This window comes from Anser brachyrhynchus, assembly GCF_964034855.1.
Source record: "Anser brachyrhynchus genome assembly, chromosome: 5".
NCBI classification, from domain to species: Eukaryota; Metazoa; Chordata; class Aves; order Anseriformes; family Anatidae; genus Anser; species Anser brachyrhynchus.
In genome coordinates this window covers 24,554,377-24,574,514 of record NC_137699.1, presented here as the reverse complement: position 1 = coordinate 24,574,514, position 20,138 = coordinate 24,554,377, and the positions used below count along the sequence as shown (strand labels likewise).

The window sequence follows — 20,138 nt, the reverse complement described above, 5'->3', positions numbered from 1 at the left end:
CACGATATCTATCTGAATTCAACAACAGTGAGGGAGAGGTGATTGGGTTTGTCCTCTACCCAAAGAGAGAATTATAGTTATTAAATCCTGTGTTATGATGGTTTTGTCATCCTGACATCCTTATGATGTCTGTCATTCTTACGAGGTCTGTCATTCTGTCATCCATATGATGGTTTTGACATCCTGATCTCCAAATTGGAGAGATATGGATTTGAAGGGTGGACCATTCAGTGGATAAGGAACTGGCTTGACAGTCACACCCAGAGGGTGTTGGTCAATGGTTTGATATCCAGGTGGAGGCCGGTGATGAGTGGTATCCTTCAGCGGTCTGTCCTGGTACCAGTACTGTTTAATATCTTTATCAACAACATAGACAATGGGATCAAGTGTACCCTCAGCAAGTTTGCAGATGACACCAAGCTGAGTGGTACGGTTGATACAACAGAAGGAAGGGAAGCCATCCAAAGAGACTTGGACAAGCTTGAGAGTTGGAACCACGTGAGCCTAATAAGGTTCAACAAGTGCAAGTGCAAGGTGCTGTACCTGAGTCGGGGCAATCCCCGACATGAGTACAGACTGGGAGAAGAACTCATTTAGGGCAGCCCTGCAGAGACGGACTCGGGGGTTCTGGCGGACAAAAAGCTTGACATAAGCCAGCAGTGTGTGCTTGCAGCCCAGAAGGCCAACTGCGTCCTGGGCTGCATCAACAGAGGAGTGGCCAGCAGGGCAAGGGAGGGGATTGTACCCTTGTGAGACCCCACCTGGAGTACTGTGTCCAGATCTGGGGTGCCCAGCACAAGAAGGATGTTGATCTGTTAGAATAGGTCCAGAGGAGGGCCACAATGTTGATCATAGGGCTGGAGCACCTCTCCTGTCAAGACAGGCTGAGAGAGCTGGGGCTGTTCAGCCTGAAGAAGAGAAGGCTCCAGGGTGACTTTATTGTGGCCTTTCAACACTTTAAGGGGGCTTATAAAACAGATGGAGAGTGACTTTTTGATCATCCAGATGACAGGACAAGGGGGCATGGTTTTAAACTAAAAGAGGGGAGACTTTGGTTAGAGGTCAGGCGGAAATTCTTCACTCATAGAGTGGTGAAGCACTGTAACAGGCTGCCCAGAGAAGCTGTGTATGTCCCATTCCTGCAGGTGTTCAAGGCCAGACTGGACAATGCCCTGAGCAACCTGATCTGTTGGGTGGCATCCCTGCCCATGGCAGGGGGGTTGGAACTAGGTGTTCTTTGAAGTCCTTTCCAACCCAGGCCATTCTAAGACTTGATGATTCTATGATCTTTAAGGTCCCTTATAACCCAAGGCATTCTATGATTCTATGATTCCATTTCCTGAAGTGTATAAAAAGAAACTTAAAAATCATGTGTGAAGCAATCTGTCCATGAGGAAAACTTTTTCACAATGTCATTAGGCTAAGATATATATATATATATTTTTTTTTTCCCTGAAACTTGTATCTTTATGTCATTTCCCAAAGTCATTTTTATTTATTTATGTATTTATTGGCTGGATATTGCTGCTTTGCAGATAAATATTCAGTCATTTCTAGATAAATATCCAATAATTTACTGAGTTCTGCTCAGTGATGTACCACAGTAAGAAATCAGCAAAGATAAATGCTCATTGTGTGGAACTTTTTTTCATACTATATCAGGACACTTCTTGGTATCCGTTTATAATTACTCTATTAAGATGCTGTCAGGGCTCAGGACCCCACTACTCCAGGCACTGTACAAAAATGTCGATCCCCTCTTCTGTGAAGAGGAGTTGTGCAGTACTGCAGCACCATTCGGTCCTGCTATCTGAGTATGGGAGCTGTGTGAGTGGGAGCAACAGTGGCAGAACTGTGGAAACCCAGCCATATTTACTCTAAAGGTAAATATGTACCTGTGACTAGGAATGCTCTGTCCCAAAGCCGCTACGGTCTAAGCAGAGAGTTGGAGAAAGCAGATGGATTCAGATAAAGGGGAGCAGAGCAGAACAGTGCCCGTCAGCATAATAATCAGCAGTCTGAGCACAGTATCAGCCTCATCCATATTCTTGCGTTTTATTAATTATTAACTGACTTTTACGGTGAATCTCTTATTCTCTGCTGTACCATCTGCATGTTCCTTTCTGAAATAAAAAGCTTCTGCTTTTTTCTGGCTGTTCTGGCATTTGTCTGCAGACCTGAGGTCAGCCACAGCCCAGCAGCTGCAGCTGTGGGCCTAGGCCCCTCTGGCACCCCCAGTTTCTCCAGCTGCGTTCTTCCACCCATATCTCCTGAATTTCCTTGGTCCCTCTTTCAGAAGAAAGGCAAAACTCTGCGGAACTATTACTGCTCTGCGCAAAAGTTACTGGGTATCTTTTTGGAAAGTCTTCTTCCTTTCCCAGTGTCGCTTCCCAACGTCCTACACCTCAGGCTTTGGCCTTGTTGTAATTCCACCAGCGGGGTTCCGTCGAACAGCCTGCGGCCACTGGGAATCGGTTATTTTGTGATGCTTCAGCATAAAACGTGTCCTGCTTGTGGGGAACAACGTGTGTCATCAGGAACGCAGAACTCGTCACCCCACCAGCAGGGTTTCGGCGCGGCTGGGCGAGGACAAAACCCTCGCCCGCGGGAAGGGGCCCCGTGCCCGGCCCGGCCTCAAACCCCCCCGCCCCCTTGGGGTGCCCGGCGCCGGGGAGCCGCAGGAGGCGGCCGGCCAGGCCGGGTTTCGCGGGGGAACGGAAAGCCGCGGCCCGGGTTTCCCGGCGTCCCGGCGGCCGGGCGCCATCCGGGCGGAAGCGTTCAGGCGAGGGCCGCCGCGGGCAGGCTGAGGAAGGCGGCGGTGCGGTGGCTGCTTCTTCAGGTCGCTCCCTCCCCTGCGCCTTCCCCTCGGCCGGCATGCGAGCCCGGCGACCCGGGCCGGCCGGCGGCGCGGTGTGGCAGGGCAGGGCAGGGCAGAGCCGCCGGGCGGTGCCGCTGCCGGTACCGGTACCGCGCCCCCGGTAGGCGGGGGGCTGCTGGGGGCCGGGCCGGCGCGGCCCTTTAGCAGGGATCCCGTGTGCTGCCGTGGGGCAGCTGCCGGCCGCCGTTCGCTGTCTGCTTTCTGTAGGAGCCGCTTCGCTGGTTGCTTTTAACTGTATTTAGGAGACTTGTGTGAGCGGGGGGAGGAAGCTGTTGTGGCGTTTTGGGGTGGAAAGGGTCTGTGCCAGGTCCCAAGCCCCTTCTGCAGAACTTAGTTTTGCTGTTAAACCAGCCCCACTTCTCCCTCATCTGTGCTTTGGTTTCAGAGAATGATTTGAAAAAATACGTGGAGAATGGAGGGGGGGAGATGAGATGTGCTAGTCTCGAGGAGCTGTAATGCGTGATGTTGATTTCTGTATAAAGGTGACGATTACAGTGCTGGTAAACTGTGTGCCCCCAACATTGCAACCTAATTTTTCTGTAGGGAAGACTGGTGGGGAAATCCAGTGAGCAGTGCGCCTGTCTCAGTGCTCAGATGCTTGTTTCTCTTGCATGCTATGTGTCTGGTAGGTCAGCAGCTACATTTTTCACCTGTCTGTTTTTTACCTTTCTTCATACGTTTATTGTTAGAATTAAATTTTGTAATTGTCAGGAAGGCTACAGCCACTAGCTTTTCTGGAGGGTCTGGAGGACACACTAACAGTGCAGAACAATCCTTTAGTGGCAAATTGAAAACACTGAATTTTCAACTTGTAGGTGGTTTGTTTTGAATTATATTAATGAGCCATAGGAAAACAAGCCAGGATATTAATTTTTCATTTATTCCCATGCATCAAAGCAGGGTCTGCTACATGAGTGAGGGAACTGAGAGATCTTTATACAGCCTTTTTGGAAGACCTCCACTGCTGGAGGTAGGACAGTCTTCCCACACAACCTACTTGAAACCTTATTAAGAAAAATTGTGTAACTTTAAGGATAACATACTTGAATCCTCTCTCCAATAATTTGAATTTCTAGTCACAGCTATAAATGTCTTTGGGAGCGACTTCATTTTTGTTTTCAGCTTTTATGTTTGTTTGGTGCTTGTTTTGCTTTTTAATCAGTTGTTGTCTTTAACTTAAACATTCCCAGTTATTTTAATGTTTTATATTATGCATTTAAGCTCTGATCATTCTCGATCCTGTTCTCTGGACTCATTCCAATTAGTTTATGTACTTGACTCAGTTTGAAGGGCAGTACTCAAAACAGGATAGCGTACTCCAGCTGAATTCTAAGCAGTAGCATGGGAGACTTACGTGCCCTTCAAGCTTTATTTCCGTTTATACATACTGGTATAATAGCATGTTATTGGCATATCCAGCTTCTGTTCCAACTTAGTCTCCAGGTTTCTTCTGTACAACTGTTACTTACTGAGTTGTTCCCCTTCCAGTTGATTATTCCTTGTAAATAGAAAATCTTGTGTTTCCTTTTCTTAAAGTGCACTTCCTGTTTTTTTTTTGTTTTCTTTTTCCCTGAATCTTCTCTGATTAGTAAAGGCAAGATTAGAATTCAGATTTTTTTTCCATTGTGTTTTCAGCTTGTTGCAGCTTGCTGTCATCTGGAAGGTTAATAAACATAATATGTACTTTAGTAATACTTGACATAAGAAGGTCTGTGAACCTTCAGTTGCCTACATCTTCATCCTGTTTTTCTGCATGACCTTGCAACCAAGATGAAAAGTAGCGTCAATTTAGTATTAAATTGGGCCCAGTCCATAAATTAAATCTGTATCTATTAAATCTAAACTCTAATTAGGACGAGCCTATGTACTTCTAGGGCTGGCAGAAGAGAATATTCTGAGCTTGCCTTTTGTTCTTTGATCTGTAGCAGCAGTGTGTTTATTCCTTAGATGTGCAAGGCACAGATCACCCTGAAATAGGTACACAGAAATGTCCTTATTAAATAGGATTTGAAAATATATTTGGGCTGCACAGTAATGCCCATCTTAACACCTTTCTCCTTCTTTTGCGTTGCCTAAGTTTCCCTCATTTGAGCCTTCAGTCTTTCATTGGCAGAAGACCACAGTAAGAAGCTCTGCTCTGCTTTTGACACCTTGTACTACAGAACATTTTTCCTCATTCATCAGGTAGAATCTTTAATACATTTATAAGCTAAATACAAGATCCCTTGTGTAATATGCCACAGCTGTCTCTCACTTTGGACTTTTTTCTTTGCATGTCACTGTACTGCTTGAGTACTTTCCTGATGTGTAAATTAGATCTGTATGACAGCATGTTAGCTAAAATTCATCAGTCTTTACAGTTCTTTCTCAGGAGGTTTTCTTTCCCTGCTAATGGAGTCTGCCTTGAACCACAGCTGTACAGGAATTTCCAGCACAGCAGAGAAATACACTGCTTTTCTAAGCCTACCTGTCTGTAGCTTCACTGTAGCACAAACTAGAAAGCATTTGGTGTTACATACTCACTGCAACCTCCCTACCTTCACGTGACATGACAACTGGGAGGAAAAAGGGGTCTCCTAAGAATGTTGTATGGTATCGTGCATCTTCAAAAGACTGCAACTGAGTAGCTGTTAAAATTGTATAGGAAGAGTATAGGAAAGGAAAAGTTGACTTTCTCAGCTGCTCTGCGGTGTTGGCAAGTCCTATCAAAGTAGTGAGATTACATAATTCCTCAATGCAATGACAACTGCGTTGAAGGCATACATCCAAATGTTATTAATAAGGCCTACAATTATATAGGATCATATTGATGAGGGATGGAAGGATCCTACCAGATGACCAGGTTTCTTTCTATTAAGTGTAAGAAAAACTTTGATTTACCAGATATTTTCAGTCTTTTGTGCACATCTTGAATCTCATCATAACTTGCTTTACACTGCAGTAGGCTTTTATTCTTTGGAATTACATTAAATGGACTTTTCAGGTATTTCTGAATTTTTAAAAACTAGGGGTGTAGCCTCTTTGGGAAGAAGCAGTGCTTTTAGAGACACTGAAAAAAATGATTTATTTTTTTTTTATTCTGCTGGTATATAGAAAGAATACATGATTTGTGACTTGTATCAAAATACCACTTATGAGTTTGTAGTAGCAAAATTATAGTTAACAAAAATGTATTCTGCCACAGAGTTGTCACATGTTTTAGCTATTATGCTACTGCTTCAAAGTTTGCTCCCTACATCACTCTCCCTTTTTATATTAGGGAATATAGGTAATAACGCTAAGGTATTTTCATGCTGTTATTCATCCTGCTCTTGCGGACTGAAATATGTCGTCTGCCTTAGATGCTGCAATTTAGGATGGATGTGACCAATTGAAATTAGTCCAGAGATGATTAAAAAGACCAATCTTTTATTTCTTTAAAAAAGTAAGCATAAAAACAACACTTAGAAAAACAAAGGCTGTTCTATTTAAAAAAAAAAAAGGACAGAAAGAAGACTGTGAATACACAGTTGTCACAAAGAACAACCTTTAGTTGTTTTCCACGTTCAGTGGGGTGAAGGACAAGAGAAATAACTTCGTAGTAAAGCAGGGCTCAGCTGAGCACAAGGAGAAGCTTATTGAGAAGGGCAAGCATTGGAGAGGGAACCCTGCTGAGGCTAAAGAACCCCCTTAGTGGAAGTGCTTAAGACCCTGTTGGAGGTTGTCTCTCATATGAGTTCCTGTGAATATTTTAATAAAGATGCAAGTAATTGAGTGCATGAGAAGTTATTTTTTGTTTGCAAATCATTGTTGTTCAGCTGAGACACAGTAGGTTGCCCAAGTGTTGAAAATTTGAGGAAACTCAAAATTGACTGTTTTCATGATTTTGATTTATACTAATACATTCACTGATGATTTAAGATAATGCTTATATTTATGATGACAAAAGAGCATATGCATGGATAAGTATCACAACTCAGGCACTCTAGCTTGGTTGTGATACAGTGAATGTAGCCTGCGTTCCATCCTCATTCTGGTGATAGCTTATGGTTCCACTCTGCTACGCTTGGTGGCTGGCTCTGATGTTTGCCATTCTGAGATAAAGCAAAAACGATTACTGTTTGTTTTGCATTCAGTTGACAAAACAAAGCACACGAGTGTGAATAGTAACTGTGTTTTGTTTAGTTTCAATATGTTCTTAATATTCATTTCCCACAAACATGGCATTCATTTAATTTTTATTTTGAAGTGCAAGAATCCCTAGCTCCTACCTCTTTCTGTTATCTTTATAAAACTGCATGTGGGATTTAGAAGTAGTGTTGTAGGGGAGAAATTTATTACAATATGTTTTTTGTTCTTTTTTTTAAAGAATATCCTTTATTTGTAAATAGCCTAAACATCATAAGGTAGTTAAACTGTATATGACCTAGAAATAAGTGGCAGGATTGAGTAATACCTGCATTACAGCACAAATGACTTGACTACTTTTCAGATGAAGCAAGTTTCAGTTTTTCCATGTAACAGTTTTTCCATCATGTAACAGAACAAGTAAATACTCTGCTACGAGGAAAGCATTTTAAGCTAAATTAAGTCAGGAGTATTCTAATTCAGATGCTTTTGGTCTCTTATGTAGAAAACAAGGGACAAACTTGAGCAATTATGGCTAAAGTAATACTCTTTTTCTTATTTTAGGGACCTGTGGGATTTAAGAATATCTCTCCTCTAAGAAAATTTGCTGCTTCTACAGCCTTCCATCTTAGTGGGCAATTGATGATTTCACTTGAAATACTTATCTGAAGAAATTAACAGTAGGCAAGGTGTAATTGCTTTTTAAAAATGTTAAAAGTACAGCAGTGTGTAACAGCTAACAGGATACCCAAGAAAAAGCCATATATTTGTGACACTTGCTATAAACAGTTTGAAACTCCATCGAAATTAGCTAGGCATTATCTGATACATACTGGTCAAAAGCCATTTGAATGTCATGTGTGCCATAAAATGTTTAGGCAGTTAGTCCATCTGGAGAGGCATCAATTAACCCATAACCTGCCTTTTAAGTGTATTGTTTGTCACAGAAACTTCAAAAACTTAATTACTTTCTTGAAGCATCAGCAGCTTCACAATGCAAATTATCAGAATGATATCAAGCAAGCAGAAAAATCTGTGGATTCCGAGCAAGACAGGGTCGTTTGTGGCATATTTCGATGTTCTGTGTGCTGGAAGTCTTTTACAACTGAAGAGAGGTGGATGCTGCATCAGTGCCTCAAGGCAGATCATCTGCATGGTACCAGAAGGAGAAAGAAAACTCATGCTTGTGAATCGTGTAACAAGACATTTCCTTCAAGATCTAAGCTAGAAAGACACTTCCTTATTCACACTGGCCAGAAACCTTTTAAGTGTTCTTCATGTGGTAAATCTTTCAGACAGTCAACCCATTTGAAAATCCATCAGCTCACACACACAGAAGAAAGGCCTTTTCAGTGCTGCTTTTGTCAGAAGGGGTTTAAAATACAGAGCAAACTCATGAAGCACAAACAGCTCCATGCCAGAAATAAGACTGTCCCCAGTATCAAATACAAAGGAAAGACTCCTAAATATCTCAGACCACAGAAACTGTTGGAAGGAAAGATGGATAGTTTTGAGAATGACCCTTACAAGTCCCAGGAGAATGACCCACGTGATGTTCGTTCAATTTGTATTGTACCCTTTCAGTGTCCAATGTGCAACCAGTGTTTTGAAACAGAGCAGGTTCTAAAATTGCACAAATGTTGTTACCTGAGAGATGGCAAAAGTTCAAATAACTGCACAACAGCTTTCAGCCATGCAGTCAGCATGAAAAATAGGATCCTAATGAAGCTGAAGCATACTGGAGGAAAGGCATCAGATTTTTCTGTGACTGGCAGGAAAAAAATGAAATCAGGTTACTTTAAAAGTCCTGACCTGGTTGCAGTTAGAGATCAGCGTTCTGATAAGAATGCTTCCACTAAATTTTTCAAGGACTGCTGTAGCAAGCTTGACATGCACAAAGCAGTTAGTAATCGGACAAAAAGAATGTTTGCCATGCCATTATCTTGGCAAGAGCACCTACAACCTCTCGAAGTAGGAATTAATTTAAAAGGTATGCTTACCGGTGAGCACATGTTAAACATCAATAATTCAGTGCATAATAAGGATGATGCTTTTTATGGTTCATCAGATGATGGCTTCTTTGATAATCCAGAAGTACTTCGCTGTGCTTTTTCAGCTCCTACTAAAAATATACATAACAGACACAAAGTGTGTAAATGTGACAGATGTGAAAAAATCTTTCCATCTTCATCCAAACTTCAAAGACATTATCTTATACACACGGGACAGAAGCCCTTTGGCTGTAATGTTTGTGGGAAGACATTTAGACAGTCAGCTCACTTAAAAAGACATCAGCTCACCCATACTGAAAAGAACCCCTATAAAAGCTCTGTTTGCCAGGTAGAATTTGAAAATCTGAACAAACTTTTCAATCATCGGGGAGATCACATTGAATTTAAGTCTTCGCAGCCTGTGGGTTATTCGGGTTATTCTCAAACACCTTCACAGGCAGCTGGCTTTCAAGATTTTGAGCTGATTCAGTCAAACCAAGCAGCTGAAATCAAAGTTGAAATTGAGTCAGGGGACTTTGTTCTCGACACCAGCAGGAGAAACACACAGCCTTATTTGTGTAGTAAATTGTTGGAAACAGAGCAAAGCTGTTACAGTTATTGGCATGATTTTTCTGACGGGATTGAAAAAAGTCATGTTAAGAAAGTGTATCAGTGCAGTATCTGCTTTAAAACTTTCAAATCGCCTTCTAAGCTTGAAAGACATTACCTAATGCATGCTGGACAGAAGCCATTTGAATGTTCAGTTTGTGGTAAAAATTTCAGACAGTCCCCACATTTGAAGAGACACCACCTTACTCACTTTAAAGAGAGATTAAAGCTGAGTTCCACTGAGCAACATCAAGGGAACATATTGTTTTCATTGAAACTGGATGCTGTCCCGTGAAACTATACATTAACATTTTTGGTTGCATAATTATTAAAAGGCTTATATTACACTGAATAATTGACTGAAAGGATTATCTTTTTGTGTTATGGAGAAGACCTGATGAAGAGTTAATTTGCTGTCTTCAGAACTGTCTACTTGATTATAATATGTGATGACAGTGAGAAGATGGTTAAAAAAAAAAACAAAACAAAGCAAAAAAGCAATAAAAAAGCTACTTTGCATTTCTTTTCTTTAAATGTATTTATAAATTTACATTCTTACACTGTTGATGGTGTTGCAGCAATCTGCAGAGCTCCCTACCTTTTCCTGTATAGTATTATATGACAGTACGCTGCCCAACGATAACTATCCAAAAGTAAAGATGAACAAGGTAATTTCCAGAATACAGGAAATGGTCCCTTTACTTCCTTCTAGCTCCCTGTACGTTGCAAACAAATATGCAAGTGTTGCATGTGCTTGCTGTATTTAGTTCGTGCTTTAAAAACAAAAAACAGTTAAATTTAGATGAAGAAGATGCAAAAAAAAAGAACAAATTTGTGGAAGAGGGAAAGAATGTTTAATGAGAAAAACTTGATTAGCGTTATAGAACAGTTAATAAAGAGAAAAATGAACTGGATAATGCTTGGAGATCTGTGGGTGAGGAATTACATTTTTAACTTATTTATGGTAAAATATGAGTAGACAATGCTAAAGTAGCAGGGTTGATAATCATTTAATCCTTTTTACCACTTCATTGTTTCCACTTCTTGCAATATCTCTTGCTTTTTCAACTTTTTTTTTTTCTTGTCAATTCATGCTATGCTGAATTTTCTACAGGAAAAGAAGGCAAGAAATTATCATTAATATTTATTACACATGCAGTTACTATCTGTTCCTTCTGACATGCGTATTGCACCAGTAAAAGAAGTGTTCTCTAAGTTGTGATAATAGCTCAGACAAGCAGTTTTGTTGGGAAATCATGTTCTTGTTACATTAAATATTAGAGACTGAAAATGACTTTTAGCTCAAATTCTGGTTTTGTGTTAATAGAGTCTGTAGTTTTTACTTCTGGTAAGTAGAGAGCTTTGCCCATTGTACATGTGGGGCTGGCAAAAAGTGTAAGTGCAGTGGAGCTTTATTCATCAAGAACAAGAATGAAGTTTGTTTGTTTTTCCTCTGAAGAAACTACCTTTTACGGTATTTTCCTTTGTTACACAGCTTCTGAATAGTTGAAACATGATTTTTTTTATACTATATCTAAATTAATATAACTGTAAGATACACGGCATTCTTTTCACTATTTAAATAGATACGTATTTATTTAAGTAAACTTTTTGATTTTTTTTATTTCTTGAAGCAACTTATGTAGGTCTTGCTGTGGCATAAGCTTTATAGTAGTTGGTATAAATGAAGGATGAAGGGAGTTTTTATTTTATTTTTGTGTGTTATTCTTTCCTATTTTGAGAGAGAATACAACTAAGAAAGATACTCAAACATTTAGTTACTATGATTTTTGTATGACAGGCTAATTCAGTGTCTTAAGAATGACTATAGTTATATATTGAGATTTTTTTCTCCCCATGTGAATTGTTTCATATTGAAAGAGAATACTGTATAAAATGTTTTGAAAGCGTATTGTAGAGCTCTTGAAATACTTGTAATAAACTATTTTATTTATATTGCACTTTTGTTGTATACTTTATGTGCAAACTAGAGTATTGAAATTATAATATTCAGTATGCAGAGAAGTCTAAAACTAGGAATCAAAATAGCACTTTGTGTGTTAGAATAAATAGGCTTCGTTTCTTTCTTCCCTTTTTTTTTTTTTTTTGCCATAGAAGTAAAGTATAAACACGTTTAAAGAGAGTAAGATCTGGTTTTAAGAAGTGAAGTCAGTCATTTTATAAAATTTGAGTGTAATGTTTTGAGAACAATAAGCTTGGTATATTTTGAAAAATACCAATTTGAGTAAAACGGAGGAAGATAATACACAAAGGTAACTTTGAAGGATAGACAGGTAGAAAGTATTACTGTCTGATTAATTTAGAAATTAATGTAATCTTTGGTTTCCTTGGGATTTCAGAAGGGCAGTAATGACCTTTTTGTTTATCTATCTCTCTATTCTTTTTATCAAAAGTTTTATGCCAGTATAAATTCATAATTTTAGCAAAATTACAGCATAAAACAGCTAGAAAGAGGTAAAGAGGTTTCTAAGAGTTGGGAAAAAATCTGAGATTGAAATCCTGTCTCTTGAAGTCAACAGTAAAGTTCTGGAAGCATCTTTGTGAATTTGAGCAACAGGGATTTTCCCAGTGTTAAGAATCATATTTCACATTGGTCATTAGTAGGTTAGTCATTTTCCATCGTGATCCCAGGCAAGTTTAAGCCATCAATCTCTGAAGTATATTGTAAACAGGAGAAGGGCGGGTCCTTCTGTGTTCATATTGAACTTCCTTCAGGTGAACTTACCAAACTGAATTCAGCTTTGAGGAAGTACTATGTGATATAAAAAAGGTCAATATTTATATATTTATTATATACTTATATATAAACTGAGAAAGGTTAACAGGGCTTTTGTTTTTTTGTAAGGCAAATGGAGTATGCAGTACTAAATTCCCTGGAACTGCAGTACTATCTGATCACATAGTCCATTTTCTATCTAGGAAATAGAGCTATGGTTAGCTTTAAAACATTTGCAACTTTACATGATTGCTGTGCTATCCTTGCAGTGTTTGCAGAAAGTCACAACTTGCAAAATATGTATAGGGGTGAAGAAAATCAACTGGAAAAAAAGCCATCAGAAAACACAGAAAAAGCATTTTATTGTTTTTGTAGCTGCTGGGCAATTAGGTTGTCACTTGTCTGTGATCTACTCTTGCTATTGTACCTACAGCCAACAAGAAAAGTTGATGAGGCAAATGGGAAACAGACACAGAAGAAGCTTAATTGAAATTAATCAGACCTTCGGCTTCAAACTGTGATGTTGGATTTAATGCTTAGTTTTCCTGGCTTTCTTCTAGCACAGATGTAAAACTCAGAGTTGTCATCTCATAACAGCACCTCACTTGAGTAATGCTTAGGTAAGTACAGTTGGATGACTCTTGAATCAATAAAGACTATAGTTTTGGTCCTAATTGCCCCTTGTCATAATGTTCAAAATGTCTAGATGTTGTAAGTAACTAAAGGGGTCATGGTTCCTATTTCTAACACAAAGTTATGTGGAGTTTTTAAGTGTAAGCTTGAACTTAATAGCCTGGTTTTGTCATCTAGTAGCTATGGATGAGATGCATCTGAGAGAAGGTTATTGTAAGGAAAACTGAAATCACAGATGTGACTCTTCTGTGCTCTCATATACCTTATTTTCTCCAGGCTAAGCATATTAATTGGGCTTCTTCATATACAGACTAAATCTGTCAAGCAGCTTTTAAACAGCATCTTTTTTAGCATCTATTTAAAAAGTAAATCTTTGAAGTCCATGAAAATGGAGGATTAATCATCCTTACACCAACAAAATCACACACAAGTAGAACTGATCATTTCCTTGTTCAGAAACCACTGTTCTAACGTGAACATTGGCTGCCATGAGATGTCACAAGTTTTTGAATGCTGCTTTACTTTTGTACTCTGCCATTTCAGTTCTTGTCTTCTTCCTGGATCTGCCGATGTATGACTTGATTCTGTTGCACACCTGACATAATTTGTGTATGTGGCTGAAATTTTTCCTCTTTGCTGGAATCTTTCCAGTATAGTATACTACACTACATAGCATGTGTGTGTGTATGTATATATATATACATATATATACTGGATGTATAGATCCTAATTTGTATGGATCTGTGAAACCCCATGTGACTTATGGAAGGTCACAGAGCTGTTTGTCACATACGTGCTGCCACAGTATGCGCAAAATGGTGCGTTGAGAACCTGTCCCAAAAAACTCCACAACTCTCTGAATGTCTGACTACAGAGGACTATGGGGAAAGTAAATTGTGGGGCTGTACGTGAGAAGCATGAGTAATGAAGAAGAATATGGTGTGCAGGTGAGTGGGGTTTTTAAACTAGAAGAGTATATGCAGAGGAGATGTGCGTCTTGGTAGGAAGATATGTGAAAGAGGTCTGAGGGCCCACGTATGGGGCTGAGGAACTGGTGAGTTTGGGGCCACCCATTTGAAAGTGTGATATGAGAAGCAGTACATGAGTATGCAAGAAGCTGACCAGCTGTGATGTAGACAGTGTCTCCTTCTCCACTGAATGGTTTGGGTATTTAGGGTAGTTAAGAGTATATGGAAATGGCTATCCAGCTTTGCCTCAAGCTGCTTCACAGGACGTGGCACTGGAATGTGTCTTGCTGACGTAGTGAAGGAGAGGAACACAGAAAATTGTGGCCACTACTGTAAAAAAAAAAAAAAAAAAAAATCTATTCCTTATCTAAAGAAGCCAACTACCCATGCTGTCTCCCATTTATATTGCTAATGCATTGGTCTAACTAAATTTCTGTTGAAATCATGGAAAACACTACCTTCCTGGCATGCAAATTTGTGTTATTTTACCTGTATATTTTATTTATTTATTTATTTATTTGGAAGAGTATACATTATAATGCTTGGTATGTGCTTGCAAACGTAGCTTGTTGAGCTACAGAAACTCAGATGATGTCCTCGGTTTTTATTTTGATTTGAAGAGGATCCCAAAAATACAGTTGAATAGAGAGACTCCTGTTTGTGACAACGCAGGTTTTATAAACTGTGGAAATTTGCTGTCTTCTAGACACTTCAAGTGTCGCTGTCGGTTTGAGGATAGTTTTTAAGACTCATATGTTATGATTTTTTTCATGACATTGAGGTAACTTTGAAGTAGTAATACGGCAACCTTGTTTGCCATAGCAAACTTTACCTTGTACTTTGTACTGTGTGTCCTAGTATTAATTAATATGGTGGAAGGAATACCACTTGCAGTGCCGAACTGATAGCATTGCTTCTGAAAACATATCAAGTGGCACATATATATATTTCTTTTTCATGATTATTATTTTTAAATCTAAGGCATCTTAGAGCTTTGATCAGAGTAGTAGGAAAATAGGATCTGATTCGGTTACTGAGGATGCATGCAGTAGAGGAGCTCTCTAAATTGAAAATCCTCCATGATTAGAAATGTCGAGCCTGTGGTATAAGGACTGTTAAAAAAAGATAGCCATGATTACCTTTTGTGCTAGTCGGAACGCTATTCTATGCAATAGTGAAACACTTTATGGGTTAAAGTATAGAATTTAGAAATCAGGAGAAAGCAAATTAAAAGGCTTTATCTTACACACAGCTGTGGAGGAAAGTATGTCTTGAACATATTTAAAAATAACTAGTAACAAATTTTCTACGTGTTAGTGTTGAAGGTCTTGTTATAGACAAGTCTACAATATTAACAGCAGGGAATTACCAAATTACTAGAAAGGAAAAATCCTTTAGGACTTGAAAAACTGGGCCCTCTCCCTAATCTTCTTGAAAAGTTCTTATGCAATGTTAAGGAAAATATTTGAAGATGACTTCCCACAGTTATCTTGTCACTGTGCATTCCTCAGTTTTGGTTGCCAGCTCAAGACCCTGTATATGACTTGTAGCTATACTATCTTAGAGTTTCAGGTGTAGTCAATAGAGCCTGTACTTGAATTTACAATGTGGTATAATGCATGTAAAATTAAGTAGTCACTGATGAGGGTTTTTGCTTTTTTCTTGGCCATCAAGAATTGGTTTCCCTTTAGTAGAACAGGGATAATATCACCATGTGGAGAGCTTTGCAGAAATAGAACTAGTTATTATTTGTGTAGCACTCAGCTAATACATTGAGAGCCTGCAAAAAGATTAAAGGAAATGAATGATGCTGCTTTCATAAAGTGCTTGAATAGTGTGCAGCAAGCAAGATAAGATACAGAGTTGCACACTTAAGAGGGAGAGGTTATTAATTAAAGTTCTTGTCTTGATGTACTGTCATTTAGAACAATATAATGCATATTCACATAACAGAGCAAATTCAACTTGTCTGGAAACACTTAGCTTAATACTTAAAGTGTGCTTGATTTTCCAACCATTCTAGTTTTTGAGGTCTTATTTGTGGGTATTTGAGCTTATGGATAGCCAGTTACATAACTAAATCTAAGTCATATTATTTTGAAAGGTTGATCTGAAATTTTGTCATTCTTCTGTGACACTCTAGTTAACCCAGAGGTTTTTCAACTCATACACTCTAGGATTTCACAGTACTACAAATCTTCCTAAGAGAGTTGTCTACAGTTTTCTTACCAGCGGAGAATTTCTGCTAGATGTAGTCTTTCTGTTATTAATTTCTGGTTTCTATGACAGAAAGAGTAGAATAAGTAAATACTAAAAAAGAAAAGATGTTTTTGAGAAGCTGGAAACAGTATGTTTAAAGAGGTTAAGCTGCGGTATGGATTTAAGAAGGCACTTTCCCCACAGAAATTTTATCACATATCACGTTGCACTCACAGGATTTCTAGCAAATATTTCTAGAGCTATAGGTACTAGCCACTGATTTCTTATATTCATACCACTGTTCTGCTCCAGTTGCTAAAAATCCAGCTAAAAGTCTGTGAAGAGAATTAGGATACCCCAGAGTCTGTGCTAAGTTGAGCCGTTAGCGAAATGTGAGCCCAGCAACAGAAAGCTAAGAATGACATAAACTCCCATATTTCCCCACCTCCCTCACTAGAGGCACTGCTTGCTATTCTGGGATATAAAAGCAGCTGGGTTGCTGAATTAGCCATATTTTTCTCTAGTCATGAGCTCAGAATTTCCATTGAAGTTACTGTAAGTTTTGCACAAAAATCAAGGGCAGTACATTGGCCAGAACGTGTGCTAAATAAATATTTATACACAAATCAGAATGCTACTGACGGCTTCTTTACACTTTAAAATTCTAAATATTTTAAGAAGCATCTGTTACTAAACTGAGGCATCATTTTTGAAAGTACCCATATTTACTGAGTGGAAGTACACATACTTGGAAGTACACATATTTACTGAGTGAGTACCCATATTTAATGAGATGAACACTGTGACAAACTCTTGGACTAGAAGAATGCACATAAATAAAATTGTAAAAGCAGTACAACGTGATTGAATTAAAATTATAGTGAACAGACTGAACAGTTAGTGCATATTAACTACTATTGAAGATAAACTATATCCAAAGAAATAACCCCTCTCATCGTGCCTAAACTTTATACGTGCTGAAAGATTCCTGTGATCTTTTTTGAGAAGCTTTCTGATTATTATTATTTTTTAACCTGAAAGCAAGTTAAATCAATACATTTCTTTTATCATTTCAACAGGTAAGAGACACAGGAGGTTTCTGTTCTTCTCTGAATAATGTACATATTATTCCATTTCCATGCCATTCATTCCTCCGTCCCTTTATAAAACTTATTTCATATAATTTTGGAAGTAATATTTCAAAATGCTGCATATCCACAGTCACTTTCCTTCTTCAGTTAAAAGAAAAGCTGTAAGTGCAAGGTTGCATGCATGATGAGACTTGACATTTGTAATGTTTGGAGTTTTCTGTTTCAGAGCTCTTCAGAGATAACAAATAAATAAAATTCTTGTGTTTAAGTGTACAATTCATCAGGCTAGATTTAAAAGCTGATTTTAAAGAGCTGCAGTAGCTTTCTAACCATGATGGCTTAAGTCTGTATTGGATGGTTTCTTTTTACTCCTTAGCGTGTCTGAGTTCTTTAGGTAATGCTTGTATTTATGCTTGTATTAGTTATGCTTGTATTTAAAGAAGAAAGGTGTTTCCATTTAGCAAAATTCTGTAGGAGGGATTCTCTGCTAGACAGCCATATTGGTGTGACCTGGAGTAAAAACAGGCTGTAATTCAAACATGGCATAAGATGTGTGCATATTATTGAGATTCTTTTTCCACTAAAAGTTAATTAAGAATTGTATTTACACCTTACATAATACGTATGCAATTCAAAGTACTCTGCAAACTTGGAATGTCCTTGTATTTCTAATTAATAGTTAGATAATGCACATAAGTTAGCATTGCAGCGAAGATACAAGCCCCCAAATTTCTTTGTGAAGTGACATCAAACTACTGAATTGTTTTAGAGTACCAAAACTTCAGCAGTTTGCTTTAAATTCACTTATGTCTCACTGAAGACCCAAACATAATAACAAACCTAAAAAAATCAATTAATATTAGAAACACTTATAGATGAATTTCTTTCAGCACTATAAATTAATTATTTCTGTGACTCTAGGTAAAACCCAAAATAATCTAAAAGGCAAGACAGAAGACAGACTCAGCCCCTGCTGATTATCCCTAGTTACTTCCTAACGCACAGATACTGTATTTGGAAGAATATTGCTGAGATAAAAGCAATGGCCAGCTTATTTATGACCTTGGCAAAGAAAAGGAGAGAAGCATATTTTTGCTGGCTGCAGTAATATAGAAGGGCAAGCATCCAAAACAAGAAGAGCTAGTTAAGCAAGAAAGTGGCATTGAATATAAATTGACCAGGACTATATGCAGCCTAGAAATGTATAACAGTCTTGAAAACAGCATCTACCCAAATGTGTGACTTTTTAAATAATATATGTCTTCATGAATGAATTAACAGATTTTTGAAAAGAATATTTGATTTTTTGACGCATTAAGTCAATGAGTACAGAAAGCTGGGAAACTTCACAGAAGGCTTTGGGGAAGATGGGGTGCAGGGTTTTATTTTTCCCTTGACTACAAAGCAGTTTGGGGTGGAAAGTGACAGACGTGACTCTGCTCTGGGGGAAACTGAGCGTTGCATTCAGGAGATTAGTCTTAACAGACAGTTGTGAGCTGGGGTGAGGGTCGCAGATGGGGACATGCACACAGTCGCGGGTATCATTATGCCTAGTCTCACCGCAACTCCCTTTTAAAGGTTCAGCTACTCTTGAGACTTGAAAACAATGTATTTTGCCAAAATATTACTAAATAATTTCACTGTTCATCTACTGTACTATCATAGGGCTAATGTAACTAAACATTACCCCTTATAGAGAAATATTTAATACATTACTTATAGGGATGAGATCTTTATTGCTTTATTTGGCATTGCCACCGAGGGCTGTAATCATATGACCTAGCATTAGGCTTCTAATGCTAGTTTCCAATACCAGAAGCTCATTCAGAGCACTTAAATGAGTTCTGATTTACCCTCTGGAAGGACCTCTGTTGCTACATTGACCTTCATGAAATTTAAGACAACTAATCTACTGGGACATCCAAAGGCTGAAAGTATGGGAAACATGGATTCCTCCTTGACCTTTCACAGTTTTGATACCATGTGGAAATTTCAGGGCTTTGACACAACTGATGATCTATCATAAACAGAGGTCAGGGGGTTTGAGTTAGCTTTGCAAAGCTGTTTTAGATAATTTATCAGCCCAATTCCAAAATTTATTTGCCTGCTTACTTTTTGGTATGGAAATAGCTCCTAAAATGTTGCCTTGTGGGTGGCACTTAGGCAGGCTACTCGGAAAGAAATTTAAGGACTAACTACTGTCACCTCTGATCCCATGAAAACATCATAGTCTCTAAGTGTCCCATGCTGTCTTAAACACAAGTCAGACTTACAGCTCTCATCTGAAAACCAACTTTTTTGAAAGCCAAGGGGTTTTCAAGCTGTTCCATTTCCACTTGTTCTGATACATGCAAACATAAGCTACAGTGATTTCTGAAGTAGTCACATAACACAAGCTAATGGTGGAAGATGGTGCTGCCTACAGTGTTCTTTCCAACACATCAGCTGGGGCGCTGCAACATGCTAGCGTGGCTCATCCAGCCAGCTCAGAGCTTAGGTAAATTTTACTTATATTTTCTATATGTGTCCATGGATGCTAGATGGCGTACTAAGTGATGGAGAAAGGGCAAGTATAACTACCCTTTTTGGTGTCAAGTGTAGATTTTGATAAGCCTAAGTCAATCATGAAGCTGCAAACTCCAGAGTAATTTAAACTGTAGCACCTTAAGTTGCTTACTTTTATCACAATTTAAGTGTCAGACAGGGTGCATTGGTGTAAGTGTGTTTTAATTGTTTTGCATTTGCATATTTTCATCCAATGCATGTTTCTCTAAAGGCTTCAATTATTAGACAGATAGTGTTCAGTCCTTGTTAGTTAGATAATTTGTTACCAGTAGTTTTTAAACTATTTTACTTGTTTCCATACAGGAAACTTACATCTTCTGGAAGCTTTAAAGCAAAGACATGCAGTGGGCGTATTTATTC

At 38.6% G+C, this 20,138-nt stretch overlaps 1 protein-coding gene across 17 annotated transcripts; it reads left to right on the top strand.

Annotated features, from left to right (window-relative positions):
• Positions 1 to 1,259: 1,259 nt before the first annotated feature.
• ZNF770 (zinc finger protein 770) lies at positions 1,260 to 11,546 on the top strand. 17 transcript variants are annotated; one of them, XM_080596155.1, is made up of 5 exons: positions 1,260 to 2,839; positions 3,422 to 3,503; positions 3,779 to 3,848; positions 4,956 to 5,062; positions 7,550 to 11,546. In XM_080596155.1, exon 5 carries the CDS (start codon positions 7,694 to 7,696, stop codon positions 9,878 to 9,880), a length of 2,187 nt encoding a protein of 728 aa, XP_080452281.1. In that variant the 5' UTR covers positions 1,260 to 2,839; positions 3,422 to 3,503; positions 3,779 to 3,848; positions 4,956 to 5,062; positions 7,550 to 7,693; the 3' UTR covers positions 9,881 to 11,546. The 17 variants fall into 17 exon arrangements, with proteins under 17 accessions (XP_080452281.1, XP_080452292.1, XP_080452291.1 ...); XM_080596166.1 differs by having other exon boundaries at positions 3,776 to 3,848; XM_080596168.1 differs by lacking the exon at positions 1,260 to 2,839 and adding an exon at positions 2,919 to 3,081.
• Positions 11,547 to 20,138: the final 8,592 nt, after the last annotated feature.